This window comes from Psammomys obesus, unplaced genomic scaffold, assembly GCF_907164565.1.
Source record: "Psammomys obesus unplaced genomic scaffold, mPsaObe1.curated_primary_1811, whole genome shotgun sequence".
NCBI lineage: Eukaryota > Metazoa > Chordata > Mammalia > Rodentia > Muridae > Psammomys > Psammomys obesus.
This window is the reverse complement of record NW_026591086.1, coordinates 2,163,659-2,185,569: the sequence shown is the minus strand read 5'-3', so window position 1 is coordinate 2,185,569 and position 21,911 is coordinate 2,163,659. Positions and strand designations below refer to the sequence as shown.

At 44.5% G+C, this 21,911-nt stretch overlaps 1 protein-coding gene across 1 annotated transcript in view; it reads right to left on the bottom strand.

The window, feature by feature from the left end:
* Positions 1–21,911, bottom strand: part of Pinx1 (PIN2 (TERF1) interacting telomerase inhibitor 1) — a 59,397-nt gene continuing 37,486 nt past the window's right edge. Inside the window, exon 7 of the mRNA XM_055610012.1 lies at positions 1–751. Within this exon, the coding sequence (XP_055465987.1) occupies positions 242–751 (510 nt within the window). The 3' untranslated portion in view covers positions 1–241. The remainder of the gene's footprint in view (positions 752–21,911) is intronic.

Here is a 21,911-nt window from a genome sequence, read left to right as displayed (position 1 = left end):
TTTGTTTATTGAAATTTATTTTATTTATTGAAAGCCATGATCTGGATCATTTAAATCAGTTCTCTCAGGAAGAGGACTTGTGGGAAATGTGGTGATCAGACAACAGCCAGAGCCAGCAACCTGTGGGCACGTTAAAAGATGCTGAGCTGCCTGGGGTTCACTGTGCTCTGACTTCAGGCCAGAGCATTTGCCCTGCAGTGTGCTGACAGCTGAGCGGTCGGAGGCCCTGGCTAGCGAGAGGTCATCTGGAAGCTTTCTTCTTCTTTTTCACAGGTGCTTTGTCTAGTGTGGCGTCTACTGCTACCTCTCCTGGCCTTTGCGGCTTTTTCTTTGTTTTCCTCTTCTTGGGCTTTGGGGCATCATCATGGGTACAAACACAATCTTCTGCAGCTTCGACAGAGGCACTGGAGCACTCGTCCTCACTGGGGCCTGCAGGTTGCAGCTCAGCTCCATCTCTCTTTTTGGCCACTGGATCCCTCTCTGTTTCCGCACACTTTTTCTTTTTATGCCGCTTGGCCCTGTGTTGGGGAGAGTTCTCTATATCTGTGCCTACTGCCTCTTTGATTTTTTTCTTCTCCCTTTTCCATTCAACAGGGGTCTCTGAAAGGTCAGGCCCTGGAGCTGAGGCCTGTGGCTTACTCTTTAATTGGGCCATCCTTTTGGCAAAATACTCCTGGATGGTGAAGGCACTGGTTGTGGTCGTGGTCATGGAGGTATCTATCTCATCCACAGTAGAGTTGCTGCAGCCATCCTGGGGAAAAAGAGAGAAAGGTGATTGGGCATCACTCATTCATCCCACAAAGCATCCATGAGGATCTACTCACGCTGGACCTGAGTTGTAGAGCCCAGAGCAAGAGGGTGACACTGACAGAGAACCATGTAGGGAGAAGGTCAGACAGACCTCATCTGGCAAGTGGCCTCCCTGACTTCCCAGAAAACATTCCTGTAATGGAAATTTTGGTTTCTTTGTATGTTATGTAAAATGCTTTTGTTTTAATCCCAAGTGTGGGATTTTAGTTGGGCTATAGTTTGTCCAGACCCATTAATTGTCATGTTCGGGGTGTGATCTTTGCCAGCTGGTAAAGGCCTTTCACGTGCAACACTAGAGGGGCGTGGTCTATGACTCTGAGAGTATAAATATGAGGCCTAGAAAGAGATAGGGAGGTTTGGAGGCGTTCAGTGTAGTTTGGTATTGGTGTGTGGTGTGTAGCGTGTAGTAGTTAGGAGAGACCCAAGAGACCAGAGACGAGAGATGGAGCAGACAGACAGAGAGAAACACTTCAGGGCGCAGCATTGTGGAGGAGTCTTTTCTGCCTGCAGTTGACAGAGACTGGTATAGAGCCCTACCAGAACCCCTTGACACTAAACCATCCAGGAGAAGTAAAGGGGTCTGGGCGCCCTATCCCCACTAACCTTTTCTCTCTCCTACTTAAGTTTGGGGGGTTGGTGGAAGGGAGGTAGAGGCCTAAATACCCCAAATGAAGCTGAGTTTTAAACAAGAGCACCACCCATGGCTTTCCGGTACACATTCCCTTAGAGGCAACACTGTAAACGAGGGTTATGCCCAGGGTCTTCTGCAGACAGCGGGGACATGCACACCGCAGGGCTTTGTGATGCTGCAGGTCCTCCTCGGACACTGTATGTGGCTGGCCATGCTCTGCTGATGCAGCTCTCTTAGTTACAAAGTGGCACGTATGAGACTCTGGATTTTCTTGAAACAGTAGCCTTCAAAAACCTCAGTGGAAGTAAAATTACTTCCCTGAAATTCCATCAGAATCAACATTCTATTGAATCACAACCTAGGCCTTGAGTGGCCACTACGGCTTAATAGTTCTCATCAAAGGGCATCGACTCCAGGACATATCAAAGCAACACTGGCTGCATGTTTTCCAGCCCTTGGATCAAAAGCAAAATCATGCAGTCAATTTTGAAATTTAAAAAATAAAATGCAGAATGGTGAGGTAAGTGGGGAAGAAGTTTATATACTGTCAAGGGTAGCTGGGAAAACAGCTCAGCTGCTATGTGCTTACTGCACAAGCATGAGGACCCCAGCGCAGTCCCTAGAAGCAATGTAAAGAGCCAGGCCCAGTCCAACGGAGAGGACATGTAATTCCAGATGGGAAGGTCAAAACAGGCAGATCACTGCATCAGTGAACTCCAGGTCAATGAGAGATCCTGCTTCAAAAAGTATTGTACAGAGCTACTGAGGAAGACACTCCCTACAGACCAGCAGTACTCAACCTCCCTAATGTAGCAACCCTTTGATACAGTTCCTCATGTTGTGGTGACCCCAACCATAAAATTACTTTCATTGCTACTTTATCATTTTGCTACTCTTAGGAACTATAATGAAACTATCTGTGCTTTCTGATGGTCGTAGGCATCCCCTGTGAAAGGTAATTAGACCTCCAAAGGGACTGTGACCCACAGGTAGAGGACTACTGCCATAGACTCATACTGAAGGATACCAGAGCAAATTTTACTGGTATCTCATCAGGTCATTCTGAAAGAAATAGAAATTAGCTGCCTCAGGACTCCAAAACCAGGTCACTTAGTCTTTTTGTTCCTCAAATGTTGAGTGAGGACTGGCATCCTGCATGACAGAATGAAACACCTTCTTCAGGCTCTCAGTACTTGCCAGTGCCAGGCTGGTGGACAAGAAAGATCTTGCCTCCCATGTGAGGGCACACACCCATAGCCATGCATGGACACGGGCACTGGGAAGCTGGCCCACTAAAGTAACAGAGGTCTCATTGACAGCTGTCTGCCGGGTGTGAGCCACTCTTCTTTGAGCCTGTGTGAGACTGAGACTCGTGTTCAGGTTGTATAGCCTATGGCTCCTTGTTCCTTACTTATTACCTCCAGAAGTCCCATTTTCAATAGTTAAGAGCAGGAATTGGCTGCTGGTATTAATCACCCTTAGTTATTAGGAAACACAGAGCACTTCTGAGTCACCTACTCCATCTGCTGGGTCTCTAATTCCCAGGAAGCATGGTCTCAAGCAATTCCTACGGTGGGGCGGAATTGAGGACTCAGGCTCACCACTCTGCTCAGCACGGCAGAAGACAGGACTGGGTGCCAGCACTCACCCTCCTCAGCATGCAGAGTGGGTTCAGCGCCTGTGGGAAAGCCAGCAGAAGAGCCCCTTCCCTCACCACTGGAAATCTGTTAGTAAAGCTTTCATTGTTAACAGGCTGGCAATCTGATTCCTGAGAATCAGAACTTCCATTCTACACACCGGCACCTGGAAACCAGTTTCACTACAGAATATAACCCTGGTTCTGTAAAACATAGAACCATATATACCTTTATAAGAAAATGAATGTTTTCAAATCTGTTCTCATTTCACAGCAAACAGTTAACTTTTGAAAAAACATTTAGAAACAATTTGTGTCTTTACATTTCCTTTGAGTACATGATACAACCTCAAAGAAAATCCATCATCCTTCAATGGGGCTTCTCTGCCTTGCAAGCGCTGAGGATGTCCTAGTCTCACAGTAGTGTTTTAGAGACTAGTAAAGTAACCTGACGCCTCCGGGTTCTGTATAAAATACAATGGGGGGAATGATTTTTCCAAACATTTGATTCCAGCTTGAGGGTTCAGGAAATCGTTCTTTAAAAGACCTGTTGGGTCCCTATAGGCAGGTAAAGGTGAATTCCAAGGTCCGTCTATGCAGAGCGCTGGGGTCTGCCGAAGGCACTATCAGAACCAGGGAGTTCACAGCAAACTCGTTCTCGCCACCAGATCAAGCAACAGGAAAGGCCATTTAGTGCATCCATAGAACAAAACAAACTGGCCCACCACCTCGGAGATGCGCTCCTCATGAAGTACTGTCCTCAGAGGACTGCAGGAGCCAGATGCCATTTACTACTGAGAAGGCAAGAATGCCCTGAAGACAATGGTACTATGCAGGCACTCACAAATATCTTTTTAAGTTGGTGGAAAACAGTCCCAAGGCTTTGCCTTCTGTGAGGAGGGAAGAGCTGGGGCCACAGAATCTTCTAGTTACTTCTGAGGTTTCCTTTGAGGAATCACAGCTTGGAAATCTGTACCAATGCTTTGAAGGTTTGTTCTTGAAGGGCACGTGGTGGAGACCCAATGTGGCTTCTGGAACTAGCGATGAGCGCTCTGACTGGAGTGGGAGAGTCCATGGTCCCACTAACACCCTGAGTTTTACCAGCTAATGCAAATGCAGGAAGACATACAGGCTTTCCTGCAGGGCCACAGGTCTCCCTCATGAGGCTGTGGCTGTGCTTCTGGCAGGACCATGTCACATGTGAGCACACGAGCAGCAGTTAAATGGGAACTTTCTAAAGAAAGGGCTCAGGGAGAGGGGATGGCAAAGAATTAACATTGTCTCTACATTACCCCACCTTCTGTTTCGCCCACTCTAAGAAGAAATGCTTGCAGCGGTCAGAGCAGAAGCCTGACGCTTTCTGTGTTTCTGAAGCGGCTCTTGCTTTTGAGACACTACGTGAAGCAGGTTCCTGGGTAACCCAGCTACTCAGAAAGCCTCTGGTCTTCTCCCTTCGGTTACAGGTGCTGAGTATACAGTGTGTTTAGAAACCCTAAAGACAGGTTTCCCCAAGGATAACTAGAGTTTCACTTCTACCTAACCAATAATGTGCTGTGGGTCAGAGCCAACAACTCAGGGGCATAGCTCCCCATGTTACTGAGTTGAGAATTTAAGGACAAAAGAGCTCTGTGGGATTGTTACAGAGTCACATGAGGAAACTAATCAAAGTGCCCACACCCAGCTGGACTGAAGAGGGCAGCCACCATCAGTGTGCCAGGCACTTGGCATGTGGCTCCATGAGTGGCTCGTGGAGTGACAAGAATAAACTCTCTCTGTTACAGGGCCCCAAGGTGAGACTTGGGGTACAGGCACCTCATCTATAACTATGGAAGGAATGGGATCTGATGCCATGCTATGGGGTGCAGTGCCCTTGTTCTCTAATGTGGCACCCTGGCTTCTAACCTGCATTATAGACTCACATGCTGTGCCACCTTGTTTCTTCAGAAGATCCCAACACTAAAGTATATCTACTGTTGTACAACCTATAGATGTTGGGGGGGGGGTTGGTCTGGTGCTTATATTTTGATGCTACTTACTGGCCCTCAAGATATGGTTACTGCCTGGTTACACCTATTCTTGTGTATACCTGATTGGCTAATTAAATGGCCTATACCTGGGCAGGGCAGAATGGGGTAGGTGTGGCTAAGGTTCCTAGGATTTTGAGAACAGGAGAATCATGGAAGACATACAGACATGAAGAGAGGAAGGAGGACACCACAATGGGTAAGAGAGGAAGGAGGACACCACAATGGGTTAGTGTGGAGAAAGAACCACATGGGCTGGGAGGAAGGACTCCAGTGATGGCGTGGAAAGGCCCAGATGAAGAATAAAAGTAAGTATTTATAAGCTAATGGATGGAAGATAGCCCAGATGAGGATGGTTAAGGAGGATGGCATTGGATGGGGGCTGGGAAGTAGATGGTGAGGTTATTGAGATAGCATAGATGGAATTTTCTGCCCAGCCCAAAGTGTTTTAAGGCAATTATAAAATCTAACAGGTGTCTGTTTAATTGTGAAAGCAGGTTAAATAATACCACCACAATAATTATAAGGCTAATAATAAGCATTATATAGCACAACACCCATTTTATTTACTACATACAGACAAGGTCCAAACTCAGTTCTGAGGGCAGATTAACTGCGGGAGCAGCTTAACGTAGAAAAACAAACAAAACAAACCAAATCACTCATTTTTAAAGAAAATACAAAAACCTGCTAATACAACTTAGAGGTCACATAAATAATAATTTTTAAAAATGCCCTAACACCAGGCTTAAGAGTTTTGTAATTTGTCAAATTAGCACGTAAATGTTCCTTATAGAAGGCTTTTATATTTTTTTTTCCCCTTTAGACTGGGTTTTGCTCAGGCTGGCCTCAAACTTGCTATGTAGCCTTGGCTGGCCTTTAACTTACAATCCTCCCACCTCAGTCTCCTGAGGCGCTAAAGTTACAAGTCTGCCACACCGTGTTGGGCTGAAGTCTGACTGTCTTAGAAGTCTGATCCTCACTTGGGCACTTGCAGTGTTCCTACTCTGTGTTAGCACACTTCTGCTCTTTGACTTGGTCTCCTTACCACCAATGAGCCAGGTCAAGTGCTTGGAGGGTGCACAGTGTGCCACAAATACAGCAGGAGGACCTCAATGACAACAAAGAAAGGACAGTGATGCAAAGGGAAGATGACCTTAACCCCATCTCCTATGGAGGGGGCTGCATGTAGAATGGATCCTCTCCAGCCTGGACCTGAGAAGTTTGTGCATCAGTTTGCTGTGTCATTCCTAGGACAGGTACCCTGCCTGGAGGCCTGGTGGCTTAGGAGCCTCTGTTGAAGTGGGCTATGAAGAACTCTGCTCACACACCACTTAAACATGCACACTGAGATGGACTGCCAGAAAAATGCCCCAGAGAAGTTTCTTCTCAGCACTCTAAGAACAGTTATCTTGTTTGGGGGCAAGGAAAACAAGCAGTTGAGAGGGGACTTAGGGAGATGTTGGGAGGTGATGCCTTGGACAAATGTCAGAAACTACTGTGCAGGGATGGGTATCAGAGGCAAACCTTTCAGCTCACCAACCCTTTTTACACATTACTGCTCATCTCAGTGACAGGAGGCTGGAAGCTTTCAGACTTGTAGGTTAAGATACAGAGGTCAGGTGCAACAGTGAGCTTCTCACTCTGAGGAAGACGTAGACACCCTAAGCTCAAGGGTAAGAGACTTAGCAACTGGGCTAATAGCTTCACTGCTATTGATCATGATGAACCAACTCTTGTTTCCACAACAGCCTGTCTGTCACCAGCATGTGCTGGATTAGTCTGTGCAAAGTTGAAGTTTGGCAAGGGAGAGTCTGCAGAATCAGAACATTCTGTATGTTTCCAGACTCTTCAACACAACAGTTTTGACAAACCCAAATGAGGTTGTAGTGGCTCACTGGGAGGCAGGACTGCACCTGCTCATTGTAGACAGAGATAAAGCAGACATGAAGTGGCTGTGACTGGTCAGGATAAAGGCAATGCTGAGACCCACTGTGTGTCATATAGGCTTCACACCTTCCAGCAGACCGGGCAGAATGAACTGATTCAGTCACCTGCTCCAGAACCTAGAGAAGCTCTCTGCCCTTACTAAACTTAGAACTTCCTTCTGAAGTCTTCACAGCTATGTGTATCACTCCAGTGATGGGACCCAGAATCACCACAGAAACAAATATCCACAGATATCTCTGAAGGACTGTCTAGATTAGGTTAACTAAGGTGGGAGGGTCCATTCTACTGTAGGTGGTGCTGTTCTTTGGGCTGGGGTCCCAGACTTAATAAGGAGGAAATGAGCCACATGCAAACATCCATCACTCTGCTTTCTGACTGTGGAGGCTGTGAGACCAGCCACTTACTGTTCTACCATGCATCTTCCTTGCTCTATGAACTGTATCCTCTATAGAATAAACCTTCCCTTAAGCAGCCTTTTTTCCCTAGTATTTTATCCAAGCAATGAGACAAAGTAACTACAACCTCCCTGAAGAACCTGTGCAAGTCTTCACCAAGCCAGACCTTGCAGAACTATCTGTTCCCTTGTTACAATCTATCCCCTGGTCACTATCCCTATCAGCAACCAGCTGCTTTTATTTTTGGTTTTTTGATTACTTGCTTTGCAAACATCTTAAGGAAATCCAGGTTTCTTGAGGGCAGGGACCATTTTTATTCTATTTGTATTCGCATACTCTAATGAGAAAGACATGGAGAGTGTCCAATAAAAGCATCAGACAAAAACTGCATTGAGGTGGGGAAGAGTTCTCATCACCGACCACCCACCTGTTGGGCAGGCTGGTGTCACCAAGGGGCATGGGAGGGCAGGAAGCAAAAGGTACCAGCACTTGCAGAGCCCTGCCTTCTCATCTAGGCAGTGCTTGTGAGGAACAAAAACTCTGTCTGGTGCAGTCTACCAATTATTATGAACCTTAACAACACACAGACCTCAGTTAAATGACCTGAGTATTTCTCTCAATGGTCTGTTGCCACTGTCACTTTCCAGGGAAAAGTCAACTAAGAAAAAGCACAGTGGTATGGGAACTGTTAAGACTTTCTATGGGATTAGCTGTACCTATCAATGGCCAGGCTGGACTGAACTGTTCTTGATGGAGTGGACAACAAGAGAGTCTAAAGCCCAAGAAAGCTACAAGGAGGACAGCCCTTCGGAGAGGCTGAACAGCAAATGAAGTTCTCTCACAGCCCCTGGCCTGAAACCAAAGGGTCAGGGAAAGCCTCAGCTAGAAGTAGGCACTGAGCTTCTGGGGCACCACTGTGGCTTTATCCTTCCCCTTTGTGGTTTCCATGTAATTGAAACAGTACAATGACTTACAGACAAAGAGTTACTTTGTACTTGTTCAAGCATAAAATCCTATACTTTTATGGGTGACACCCATCACATACACTTGGAATTAGGCTAAACACATGAAGCCTCAGTAGTAACTAGCCTAAGGAATTTGCCCAGGATACTCCATCACTTTCAACATTAGCAAGTACATAAGGGAATCAAAATGACCTGAAAGCCTCTCTGATGAAGATAAGTTTTGATGTGAACCAATGAAAACTCAGGGCTACCATTAATAGAATGGAAATTGTACCATAAGTCAACAGGCATGATGTGTGTGCATGTGTGTAAAGAAGTATAGACCCAGTTATATGTGGGCTGCCTGCAAAGCAGAGATTTCAAGAAGGGGCTTCCTAAAACAGGGACTGGGAAATTACTGCCGTGGACCTACACATTCACTTCCTAGTAGATTTATTCTCACCTTTTTAAGAAGTGGGGCAAGAGAATCAAACAAAGAATATTTCATAGTATGTGAAACTACACAAATTTCAAATGACCATAAAGCTTGAATTTCCTCAGTAAAATGTCTGTGGAAATGTTTTCTATTTAGTTACACGAGCACTTGTTACAGGTGCTAACTGAATCTCTGCCTAATGGATACACTTTAAAATTACAATATGCTTTTGTAACCACTGTACTGACAGCTTTTGGGAACACAAGATGTTTTTCAATAACACACACACACACACATATACACACGTGCTCCCCTTTATCCTTGGTTTCTTTTTGGTATTAAGGTTGAACATGTTCTCCAAAAGTTCACGCGTTGAAAACTAAACCCTACAACTCACAGGTTAACAATACTTGAAGGCAGAGCCTTTGGAGGTAAAGAGGGGCCACAGGCTGGGGTGAGTGACATTCCAAGAAGAGTAAGAGACATATGGGTTCATAGGTTTGTTAATGTGTGATGCCTCCCAGAGACAGGAGGAAGGCCCTCATTAGATACTGGTACCTTGCAATCAAAACCTCCAGCCTCTAGGGCTCTGAGAGATAAGTCTTTGTTCTTTATAAATTGTTAAGATGGCAGAATATAAACGAAGTGGAAAATTCTAGTAAATTGCTTGCCATTCTGAGTCAGAGCAATGAAACCTTGTCCATCTGCCTAGAACATGAATCACCCTTGTCCAGTGAATCTGTACCATATATGCTACCTGTACTTTAGTCATTTTAATAGCTGCCTATTGAATCAGACATTGTGATATTGTAGTACTGTGTTCAAGCATCCCCGTTTCCTTTCTTCCTCCTCCCTTTCCACTTCGTATTTTCTTTTTGGATAAGATCTCATGGAGTCTAGCTTGGTCTCCCTCCCTGTGCAACATTGGTCTCCCTCCCTGTGCAACAGGATAGATAACCTTGAACTTCTGATCCTCCTGCTTCCACCTTCTGAATGCTGGGATTGCACGTGCACACTATAACGTCTGGTGTATGTGGTGGTGGGGATGGAACTCGGGCATTATACATGTTAGATAAGTGCTCTAGCAACTGAGCTACATTTTCAAGCCCCTTCTTTCTCTTAATAACTCTCTGAACTTTAAAGTCTAAAGCATAAGAATAGCAAGGCTGGCATCTTGAATATGCCAAAATTGTTAAGATATCCTTTAGGTGAAAGGCAGAAGTTCTTAGGGGAGGAAGATGGATCATTTGTTGGGGTTGCTAAGGATTATAGTCAGAAGATGAATCTTCTACTGAAATTGGAGAAAAAACTTCTTGGTAGTTTTCTGTTGCATTTCGGGCAGTAGGAATGACTGCTTCCATCCCAGGCTGCAGGCACTTCCAAGGTCACAGAATAAATCCACCCTGAACAACAGGGTGGATACACATGGAACTGGAGGGCTTTAGCTTGGGCCCAGTCTTTTGCTAATGACAAAGGTTAACCTAGGGGGAGAGAGAGAGGGGAAGGGAGAGAGAAAGAATGAGAGGTGCTGTTGTGGGCTTTCAAAGAGATCTGCCTTGAAAGAGAACTCTGGATAATCCTGGGCACACGCAAAGGTGACTTCTGAGTTAGACACTGGGTTTTTCCTTACACAGACAAATGACCCTCTGTGAGTGAGTAGGAAGCACACAGAAACTCACTTTCTGTAGCCCAAGCTCCTCACATGGATGCCAATGTTAACAAAGCTGTGCATTCCTTTCTTCTTTTTCCATTTGCCTGTCAGCTGCTTAAGCTGCCTCTCATTAGGAAAAACCAACATAAACATGTTTTAGAAGGACCATTCTCCATGACAACAACTTTTCAAGTCATGACATCAGAATCCCTGACAAGTCATGCCACTTCAGGGGAAAAGAGAGGAAGGAATAGAGCAGCTTCCGGCCTCCCTGGAAGGTCCTCAGGCTTGGAAGCTGCAGTGACTCGCAGGGCACCATCTCATCACACTGGCCACAAGATAAACGAGGCTCCTCCAGAGCAGAAGTGATCAATGTGACATAGGCACCAAACGCTTTGAATGAAGTCTAAAAATAATCCAAATTGACTGTTGTTTATAATTCTAGGTCAACTGGTTCTCCCCCTGCTCTCCAGAAGCAGGACACACAGCTTCCACTAACAGCTGTGTGGGGCTCCCATCTCCAAAGCACAGCCTTCCAGGGACTTCTGGCTTTGCCATTTCTCGTCTGCAGGAGACGGAAAAAAAAAAAAAATCACTCAGGACTCAGCAGTCTTAACAACTCAAGTTTGGGTACCTTTTTTTCCCCTAAAAAAAGCAAAGTAGTTTAAAAAGACTTTAGACTGTTTTAAAATCAGCACATAATGTATCAGGTCTAATTAAGTGGGTCCTTAATGAGCAGGACCTTGATAGAAAAGATCTTTGTAGAGTATGACACGTTTATTTATTGGACATAATTGGTCAGGATTCTATGCAAGAGAAGTAAAATAATTTAAAATAAATAAATATTATTATTAAAATAATAAAAGTGAAAAGACACAAGCTCCTTTTCATTTCTTATATACCATAAGACTACTACCTTCATAGACTCTTTTTAACTCAGTAGAAGCCAGTCTAGAGAATCACTTAAAAATACATTCTTAGGAGTAAATGTGGCAAGGAAAAATCATTTAAAAGTTACTAAAAATGAATTAGAAAACTTGACTGCAGTGACTCCGAGTTGGTCTCTGAGATGGGTTCACACTAAGCCATCCTAGTTCCCCTCCGTTCTTGGAGGCTCCTGGGGCTCCTAGGGCACCATGGAACACAACTGGAGAACAGCAGCTCGACAGCCTAGACTATTTCATAGCCTTTAGCAACAAGTATCTAAGAAGCTTTCAAGAATGAATCTGGAGCTTTAATATTATGTAATATATGCAACTTCGAAGCTTATACAGTTTGAACTTTTGAATGTTATGTAGTTGTCTGTCAAACTATATAAACAATCACTTCTCCCAAAGACAGTAACACACATCAACCCCTGACTTCTCAACACGCAAGTCTGAAGTTGCAATCCCATCTTCTGTCTGAAGTTGCAATCCCGTCTTCTGAGTTACCACTGAGACCAGTAAGGAAAGAGAAACTCAAGGCTGGCCTGCAGGAGGACAGTGACGGCCAAGTTATCCCTACTCCTGTCAGATGGCCATGCAAGAAGCATATCCCCTCTGCTGGCCTTTCCCATGCTCTAAGTCACAGTAAGATTCCTTGTTACCCTATTTTTGGGCTGAAAACCTAGGAAAGAATGTCCCTGCCATGTTCCCAGCAGGAGGTGAGGACAGAAGGCTATGAGCTGGTATTTCACTCTTCTGCTCCCCCAACCAGGTCTTCTGGGTGTCAATTCCTTATTATCACAAAAGACCTTAAAAACAGCTGTTTGACTTGTCAACAAACCCAAACTCAAATCTAATCCTTTCAGGCCCAACCTGTGTCCTGCCAAAGCTCCAAACAAACAAAGCAGCCCTTGACCTAAGGCCCGGGTGCCTGGCAGACCCTCCTCACTCTTGCTACTTCTGCTTGCCTTTCTAGAGGGTCATGCTGTGAAAAAGCTACATGTGCCTACACGGAAGGCACCTCATTCCTCAGTGGTGCTGAACAACTCTGCAGAGGGCTGCAACCCACTTTCTCCTCCTTGGCTCCTCCGGACTGAGGCCAGCCCAATCCTGTTTGAAGTTCTGGCTGCCAGGAGATGGCCGTTTATGTCCTCTCTCTGAGGACAGGAAAAGGACTGGGCCGTGTGCGAGGGAAAGATAAGAGCTGAGATTTCTGTCCTCAGCCCCTTATCAGCCCTTCCTGCGACTTTCCAGAGCAGACAGCAATATGACAGGCACCAGGCTGAGTGAGCTCGGAAGGCCTGGGCTCCCAGAGCTTGTGATGAGGATCAAGGTAGGGAGGGGTGTGCAATGAGCTAAGAGAAAGTTTTTCCTTTATCTTAAAATAGTTTGGCTCAAAAGAAATTGCCCCTTTCTCTGTTTAGACACATAGATATTGCATCTGCTTGTTAAAGTACAGCAATAGACATAGATTTTCATAACTTCCTTTCAGGGTGGAATGAAGCATTGCTTGCCTTGTTTAGAGCCCTGCCCACAGCCTTATGCTACCAGCTCCCGGGCACGTAGCACAGGGCCAGTCCAGTGGGGGTCCTCAGGCTGGTGCCTGTAGTCCTGGCTGCGGAGCCAATGCCTTTCCCATTTATATGGGCTTCCCCACCTCAAGCCTTGCTTTCTTAGGCCAGCACACACTTAGACAGCACTGACAACTCCAGCCCCATGCTGAAAAGGAACAAGTAAGGCCATGGGATACTGTTGCTGCTGATCTGTAACGTGTCACACCTGTGACACCAAGGATTACACTCCTGGGACCTAGGTTTCTCTGAGGAGAGACCACGGGGCAACCATAGCTGATGAAGAAGAATCTAGACTAAGCAGAAAATAAGCACAAACTGAGTGGTTCTCTTGACTGACTATTGTTGATAAATCTTAAATTTCCCTGTTCTGTTCACAGGGGCAGTTCTTATCAAAGAATAATACACTACACATAAAAACAGAAAAAAAAAAAAGCTAGCTTCCCATATGCAAATAAGAGAAACTAGACCCTTATCTTCTATAACACATAAGCATCAACTCAAGGTAGGTAAAAAAAAAAAAAAAAAAAAAAAAAAATCTAAGTGGAAAACCAGAAACCATAAAATGTAGAAGAAGACACACAAGAAAAGTGCCTTAATTCTGGCCTTGACAGAGATTTCTTGGCCATCATATTCCAAACTCAAGTTATAAAGGCAAAACTAAACAAATGGGACCATAGCAAACTAAAAGGCTTTTGCACAGGAAAAGACAACTTCCAAAGAGGGAAAAAACACTGCCAATAGTTTGTGTTAAGAAGCCAGTAGTGATGTAAAGTCCGTACCACTCGGTGGAAAGAAAACACCACCTTAGCACAATAAGCAATGAACAGGTACTTCTCTGAAGACCAACAGCCACACAAAAAGCATCACTCACATCATCAGGGAGCTGAACTCCCAAGTCTGCTGTAAAACCACACACGTATCAGGAGAGTGAATTCTAAAAACGTAGGAAAAAACATCAAAGAGGAGATCAAATATGACCGGGAGAGGACAGGAGTTCCACAGGGACAAAATATATCAGGGCACGGGGGTCTTCTATGAGACTGTTTCTCCAACCAAGGACCATGTAAGGATATAACGTAGAACCCCTGCTTGGATGTAGCCCACGGCAGCTGAGTATCCAGTGGGTACCCTAATAAGGGGAACAGGAACTATTTCTGACATGAACTCAATGACTGGCTCCTTTACCTCCCCTGCCCCACCCCGAGGGAGGATCAGCCTTGCTAGACCACAAAGGAGGACATGGCAGCCAGTGCTGAAGATACCTGATAAGCTAGGATCAGATGGAAGGGGAGGAGGACCTCCTCTAGCAGTAGACTTGGAAAGGGGCAAGGAGGAATTGGAGGGAGGGTGGGTGGGATTGGGAGGGAATGGAGGGGACTACAGCTGGGATACAAAGTAAATAACCTGTGATTAATATAAAAAATAAAAATTAATAAAAAGAGAAAAAAAAAAGACATAATACCAGAAATGGAAAATGGCCACAAGTAAAATAAAGGTTTTTATAAATGGAAGAAAAAAAGTAAAAAAAAAAAAAAAAGAAAGAAATAATATGGCCATTTTGGAGGATGCTAGAAAGTAAAAATCACTACCACGTCACCCAGCAATTTTTCCATGAAGGAAAAGTTCTCCTTTCAGGGTACCTGCATTCCAATGTTACCTGCAACATTAGTTACACTGACTGTGACAGAAAACGAGCCACAGCTCCAGTTGAGTGGACCAAGAAATGGACACACACATACACATGTGCACACACAGGGAAACATTACTAAGTCTTCCAATGAGCATGCAAAAGGGACAATGTACTATAGGATAGACACAAAAATAAAGACATAGCATATCCTCACTTACATGTAGATAAAAGAATAGCTCATATGGAGCTGAAGAGATAGCTTGGCAGGTAAGCACACTAGGTTCTCTTGCAGGGGACCTAGGTTCAGTACCCAGAACCCACACGGCAGCTCTTACCATCTCTAAGATGCCATTTTCTGGTCTCCATAGACACCAGGCATTCATGTGGTGCACATACATACATACATGCAAACAAATATTCACACATAAAAATAAAAGCAAAAAAAAAGAAATAAAACTCTTAAAAAGTAATAAGCAGAAACAGAGAATGAAAGTATGGGCTACCTGGGATGCAGTAAGAGAAATGAAGGTCCGAAGGCACAAAGTAGCAGACTATGAGATGTTAAAGATAACTGTGAGGACCAGGAGGTTAGGAATTATGCAGTCAGACTTCTGCTAAGTGACTCAAGCTATTCTTGCCATGAAGGAGGTGCATAGCTCTGGGCAATGATGATACACTCATTTGCCTCACCATCATAAACAGTTTGCTCCATATATGCATTACATAACACCACAGCTGTACTCACATACCTCCAACAAAACTTGTTTATAATACAAGAAGTACATGGGAACTGACCTGGAAGATTCTCATTAGGCAAAGACAGAAAGTTTGCTTATTAGCAAAGATGGGAGAAGATGTGCTGGTACAGACAAATGTATTCCAATGGGAGTGATCCAGAAATGGAAAGTTTGCCAGTTAGCTTTGAGGAACACGGGAGAACCTCATCATCATTTTGAAAACTGCTAAATCAAGAAGCTGAGCAAAAGATCCACATGATTTTCCTATAGAAACTAGGCACCAGGCCTCAGCCATGCTGACAGTAGAGAAGAGAGACATGTTAATACTAAGCATGAAGGAGAAACAGAAAGAGATGGAGTCAGACTGGAGACTGATGCTGTTATACAACTATTATTAACTTGCAGTGTAATAATGCTAACAGACTTTGAGATTTAAGTCCCTTATCTTTTGATGTGTTTGTCAGTGTGCAGGGCGCTTGATCCCACTGTGAACTGTAAAAACCCATTTCTTGTTTGGTGTGGCTCAACCTTTACACACACCTTTAATCCAAGGACTTTCTGTTTATTGTAAACAGGTGATTAGATTACGGTACGGCTCAGCCCTAGCACACACCTTTAATCCAAGAGCTTTCTGTACACAGGATTTAAGAAAGTTAACCCTAGGTCAAGAGGTGGAGCCTGACAGAGATTAAACAGAAAGGAGAGACATTGAAAGAAGGGTATTTAAAACAGTGTGAAGAAGGAGGGCTTTTGACTTTTTCCTTCTGGGATGTGAGCTGAGTGAAGAGGCCTTTCTCTTTCTGGGACGTTGGCCGAGTAGGAAGGTTTTTCATCCCAGCATCTGGTTCCCAAGTCTTCACTGGTAAAACTGAACAGTTGGGATCTTCTTTCTTTACAACTCAGGCATTTGTATGCATGGCTGTGTGCATGCAGGCCAGAGGAAAACTGTCCACCTTTTTTTTTTTTTCTTGAGACAGGGTCTCTTCCTGGCCTTGGGACTTGACAAGAAACCAGGCTAGTTGTCCAGTAACACCCAAGGATCCTCCTGCCTCTTCCCACTGCACCCAGTCATGCACTACTGCATCCACCCATGGCTTCAGGTCCTCATACATATGAAACAAATATTTTATCAACTGAGCCATCATCCCAGTGAGCCATTAAGAATAATTATTTAAGTACTATAATACTTATGGGCATAACACTGGCTTCTCAGATGGCTGTTTCAAAGCATCATATGGGAGAAGTGTCACAGTACTTGCCCCTCTCTGGCCATGGCCCAGCCATACCTAAATGGGTTTCCTCAAGGCTCTGCTTTCTCAGGATCTATTCCATGTTATGGTATTCTTTTCCTTTATAGGGTTTTCTAGATGGTCAGCTACTGTAAAGACTCCATATTTTGGGACAGAGAGATGGCTCAGAAGTTAAGAGCACTGGCTACTCTTCCAGAGGTCCTGAGCTTGGTTTCCAGCAACCACATGGTGGCTCCCAACCGTCTATAATGACATCTGGTGCCCTCTTCTGGCTTGCAGGTATACATGCAGATGAAACATTGTATATATAATCAGTAAATAAATCTTAAAAAAAAAAAAAGACTATATTATTGCTGCCTTCCTTAGCCTCTGTGAGCCAAGTCCACCACTGAAACACACCTGCCAAAGCCCTCCAACATCATACTCCAGGCTTTTGTTGCAGCTGACAGTGTCAGCCTTGGACTTCCTGCCCAGACTGTAAGTGGGGACTATGTCTCACTCATTTAACAATCTGTCATCAACAGGGTTAGTGTGCGACAGAGAAAAACATTTGAGTCATGTTGAAGAAAGAACTGGATGGAGGGAGAAAACTAGCAGAAGAAAAATGACTAAAGCAAAAATAATGAATGAATAAATAAAGCGAGATTATGCCAAAACCATAAAAACGTCATAAAGCTGCTCACAGCCAAGGCCTGTCATTGTGGTTTGAAATGCACATGACTAGAAGTATGTCCAGTTTTGGCTCTCTTGTAACACCAACACATAGAACTGCTTTTATTCATTAATTTGAAGAAAGTACCCCAAATATCACCCCAGTAGTTTTAAACCTACATAAGAACTGCTAAAATGTAAGTCTGAAATAACTGGTGACTGATGACAATAAGATGTCAGTCACACACTATGCTTAATCCTATTCCAAGTAATTCAAGTCCACACATAACCCAACTGTAGGGGGCTGTGCTTCTGCGCCATACTAACATCTGGCTCTCCTAACCCTGGGAGTGAGGTGCTCATATAAACTTAAAGCAGTGATGAAACTCAATGACTAGTATCTCTTGAACTTTAGAAACTATTCATTTTTAAAAGATCACAAGGAAGTAACATAAGGCAAGCAGGCACACAGTTTTTACGCAGAAACTTTTAAACAGTTTAGGAATGAGTCTACACAGGTCTAAAGTACACACTCTGTTTATAAGTTTCAGCAACGCATGGACATAAAGGAAAGCTAACTTACTGCTTCCCTGTATCACTCAGCCACTTCCTGTCAAGCCTCCCTGTGAAAACTTGCTGATATTAGCACCCAGACTGATGGTATCAGCTTTTCTGATGGTGGACAGCAATCCCACAGCACCTACTGCATTGAACCCTCTATGATCTAAGCTCATGTACTTGTTACAAACTTAAAGGGGTAGGGTCAGAGCTCAAGTCCATAACACCAGCACTTGCACTTGGAAGGCTGAGGCAGGAGAAATTCCAGACTATAGAGTAAGATCCCGTCAACAAACACCAGAAAGTGATTTGGAGTTCAGGTTCACATACTGCTCCAAAGCCCAACCTTATGATGCTGGCAGGACCAGAACCCCAAAAGAAAGTCTGGACAACTCAGAGATCACAGCTGGATGCCACTGCTGCTACTTTATACAGAAAAATGTTCTGAGGTAGCAAAGACGAGTGGTCAAAAAGCGAAGCTGAAGCAGTCCAAGCCACTTTAGCCCTGCTACTGCTTCAAGAGACTGACTCAGGGTGAACACCCCAGACTCTTAGTCTGCCTAGATGGGAAGGAGCAGAAGCGCCACTAACGGAAGATCCACCCACTCTTTGGCTCCTAATAAAACAGGACTTAAATCTTTCAAAGGAAGCAAGTTATATGTGCTTCCTCTGACCTAAAACTTAACATTTGGAACAAGAAGTTTTAGGTTAAAGACCAGTTTCAAACAGTCTTCATTTTTATAAATTGGTTCCAATGAAACTGTATAAGATTACAGCTTAAAGATGGATATGAACCAAGAACCACAAAGCCAAACTCAGGGAGGTCCTACTAATTTAAGCTGCTCCTAAACTATTCTGTAGAAGGAAAAATAACAATAAGTCTCTCATTGAAATTCCTTTCTTTAGAATCCAAACCTATAGAAGATGCTTAGACTCCACCTAACTGTCCAGGTAATAAATCAGCTAAATGACTTAGGCATTCCCTCCTAAGGCAGAGGGAAATGTTTATTTACACCACTTAAAGCCTTTCAGATAGCTGTGAGCAATGTAATGATGCCTGCTTATGTACAAGCATTTGCTGTACTAATTACAATCTGGTCTTAGAATAGCAATCCCATTGGGACAGTTTAAACAATAAGCTGGGGTTGAAGCTGTTTTTTCCTCTAGAGCAAAGGTTCTTAAACCCCAAACTCAGGTTAAAAGAAAAGTCTGAACACAAAGGCTTTTCCCAGCAGTGTGGAACGGTGTTGAAAGACCATCTGGAGTACCTGGTATGAGTGTGTGCAGCCCACTGTGGGTGGGCGGTGTGCCTGTGAGCGTGCACAGTTTGCACTCTCCCTGTAAGGAAGGCATCCAGCACTCTGTGCGGTGGTGAATGGAGGATGTTTTTTCCTCTTTAGTATTTAGGTTTGTTGCCATGAACATCAAACAAAGTTCATTTTGTCAGGATTGGCTACCGGAAGTTTGAGGCTGTACCATTATGACATTAGGGGAGTCCCTGTGACTAGCAGGATGAGGCAGTCCCTTTTATTACATATCACACATATGTAGTCTGGTTCAGTCTTTTATTTTTACATTTTCATTGATCCAAAAAGCCTCATAATCCTGCAGAATTATCTGTAAACATTTGTTAGCACCTCTGTCAATGATTAATGATTCCCTAATCATTAAAGGCAACCTGGGAGTTTTGATAATCTTTTTGAAGTGACTATCACTTGCTGTGGTCCATGAGTTGTTTAATGTGTGCTAGGAAGAGTCTTAGGTGGACTTCCTGGGGGAATTAAACCTGACAATTGAATGTAAAGGCCCTATCTGCAATGTGGGACCCAACTCTCCTCTCTCATGGCTGGTTTTTGACACTTTCTCCTACCAAATACCTCTCAGCCTGCTCCATAAACACAGGACTTGTATCACAAAGGTGGGAAACAGCACAGTTCCTATGTGCTTTTTTTCTAGGCAAGAGGGGCCAAGAAAGTAGGAGCAAGGTGGCCCTCAGAAAAGATTCCTAGTCTTCCCAAATCTCTTGGCTTGCCTGCTGCATGGGCAAACCCGGCAGCTGTTTCATTGGTGGTTTACTCGGCAGAGCTCATGTTGTTCAGCTGGTAGATCTTTCTGGGAATAGACCCCTGATACAGGCCATCTTCTATTTCTGGGGACAGATGAAGTAGATGACCACTGCAGGGACCCAAGGGACAGACTAATCCAGATATCTGCCAACTTCTGAAGAGCTTCCTGTGGAGCCAGCAGAGGACTTGTCTCCACTGCGGTCACTCCCTAAACCGGCCCAATCAGGCCTCCACCCTCCACCCGTTATAGTTTGCACTGTACCATCTGTGAGCATTTGGAGGCCAACAAGAGCCAGCTGCAACAAACTGTTCACCAGGGCTCGCAGCTAGATGTAGAGCCTACACTCCAGAGCCTACTAATGCCAGCCTCACTGGCTCAGGGTCCCAGTTCCTACCCCTGGTAGCTTGGCACCAGGCCTCAGCAGGCCCTTTCTACTGCGTGATCATTTTTAAGACCATGGTGGAGAGAATTACCTCTCAAGGCAATAATTATTTTTCAGGTGTTTTTGCAGATGAAGGAGGCAACACATGTATATATTGGTGACAAAGTGTATGGATTTTAATCAACACTTACCTAAATCATAAGAAATTCTGTTTTTTAAACATTTAAATATTTATCATTATTTGTGTGTATGGGTGTGTGTGTGTAGAGGTCAGAAAAAGGGAACTGGTTTTCTTTTTCCATCATGTGGGTCCCAGGGACCAAACTCAGGTCATTAGCCTTGGCAGCAAGTGCCTTTACCATTTAACCATCTGGCCCTATTTACACTATCTGACATCATTACCCCAGAATAAATCATACCAGTTATTAAAAATTGCCATCTCTAATTACTCTTTCAATTAATAGATGGCCAGGAGCCACATGAAAGAAATTAAATAATAATAAATGGATATGGTAGAGATGTTAACTTGTAATACAGAGTTCAGCATAGAGTTTCTTAAAAAAGTAACGGCAAAGGACCCTATGAAGACAAACTCAACAAAATCCAGAAAGAGGAAAATTACTGAAGGCAAAGAAATCACAAAATCACCCTTGGTAACCAGCTTATTCCTGGGTCTCCTTTTGAGGCTGGAATTACAGGCAGACCATGACCACCTGGGAATGGAAATTCCAGTCTTCACACTTGTACAAGCACTTTAACCACTGAACAATCTCGCTGCTCAAGAGTCTGCACCTTAACAGACATCCCCCAGGTGCTATGGTATGTGGCTATAACTTCAAATGACGAGGAAGAGTATAGGACTAGCTGGAAGGAGACTGTCTAAGCAGGGAAATGTGCAAGTGGAGTCTTACCCTCCCCTCTGTAGCAGTGACCAGAGTCTGGTGGGACAGCCCAGGGGAAGACAGTACCCTGGAGCCCAAGTTGAAGTTGTCTCTGGCTGTTGGAGCTGTTATGGTGTGGTGGGTCCATGACCCTTTGAAGAGTACAGACTAGTAGATTCATAGAAGAAAGACCTTGGCAGCCACTGGTCACAAAGGTGGCCCCATCTGTGCGCTGACTCAGACAGGAACAGTGAGGCCGCATTTCCCTTATGAGATCATGCGCTGGCCACAGCAGCCTCTACTGAAGCCAACCCAGGGGTTTTCCCTGAAAGAGTCACAATTCCTCTCCCCGCAAAACAGGAACTGATCCCAACAGGAATATTATGTAATGCATCGAACCAGGAGATCGGGAAAAGCAGGATTGGGGGAGAAGCACCACAGGATGAAGGCAGAGGTGGGGTGGAAAAGCACAGCCGCTCAGAGCAGCCTTGGTGGTAGGAGGCAGGCCTAGTACCTACCCAACCCCTTCTAGGTCATGAGTCTTCCAAGGATGACCAGGTGTCCTTCAGGCAGTCAAAACATGAAGGGGAAGTGAGCAAGTGCATCATCTCCACAACTGAGAGAGGGACTGCAAGGATCTGAACCAGGGAAGAAAGAGCTGACACAGGGGTAGGTGTACCCTCCTGCTACACCATATGAGCTCTTCCCTCCAGATCCACTGAGGTGTGATTTGACAAAAACATACAGACTTAGGGTGAACTGGACCCTTTAGCTCTAT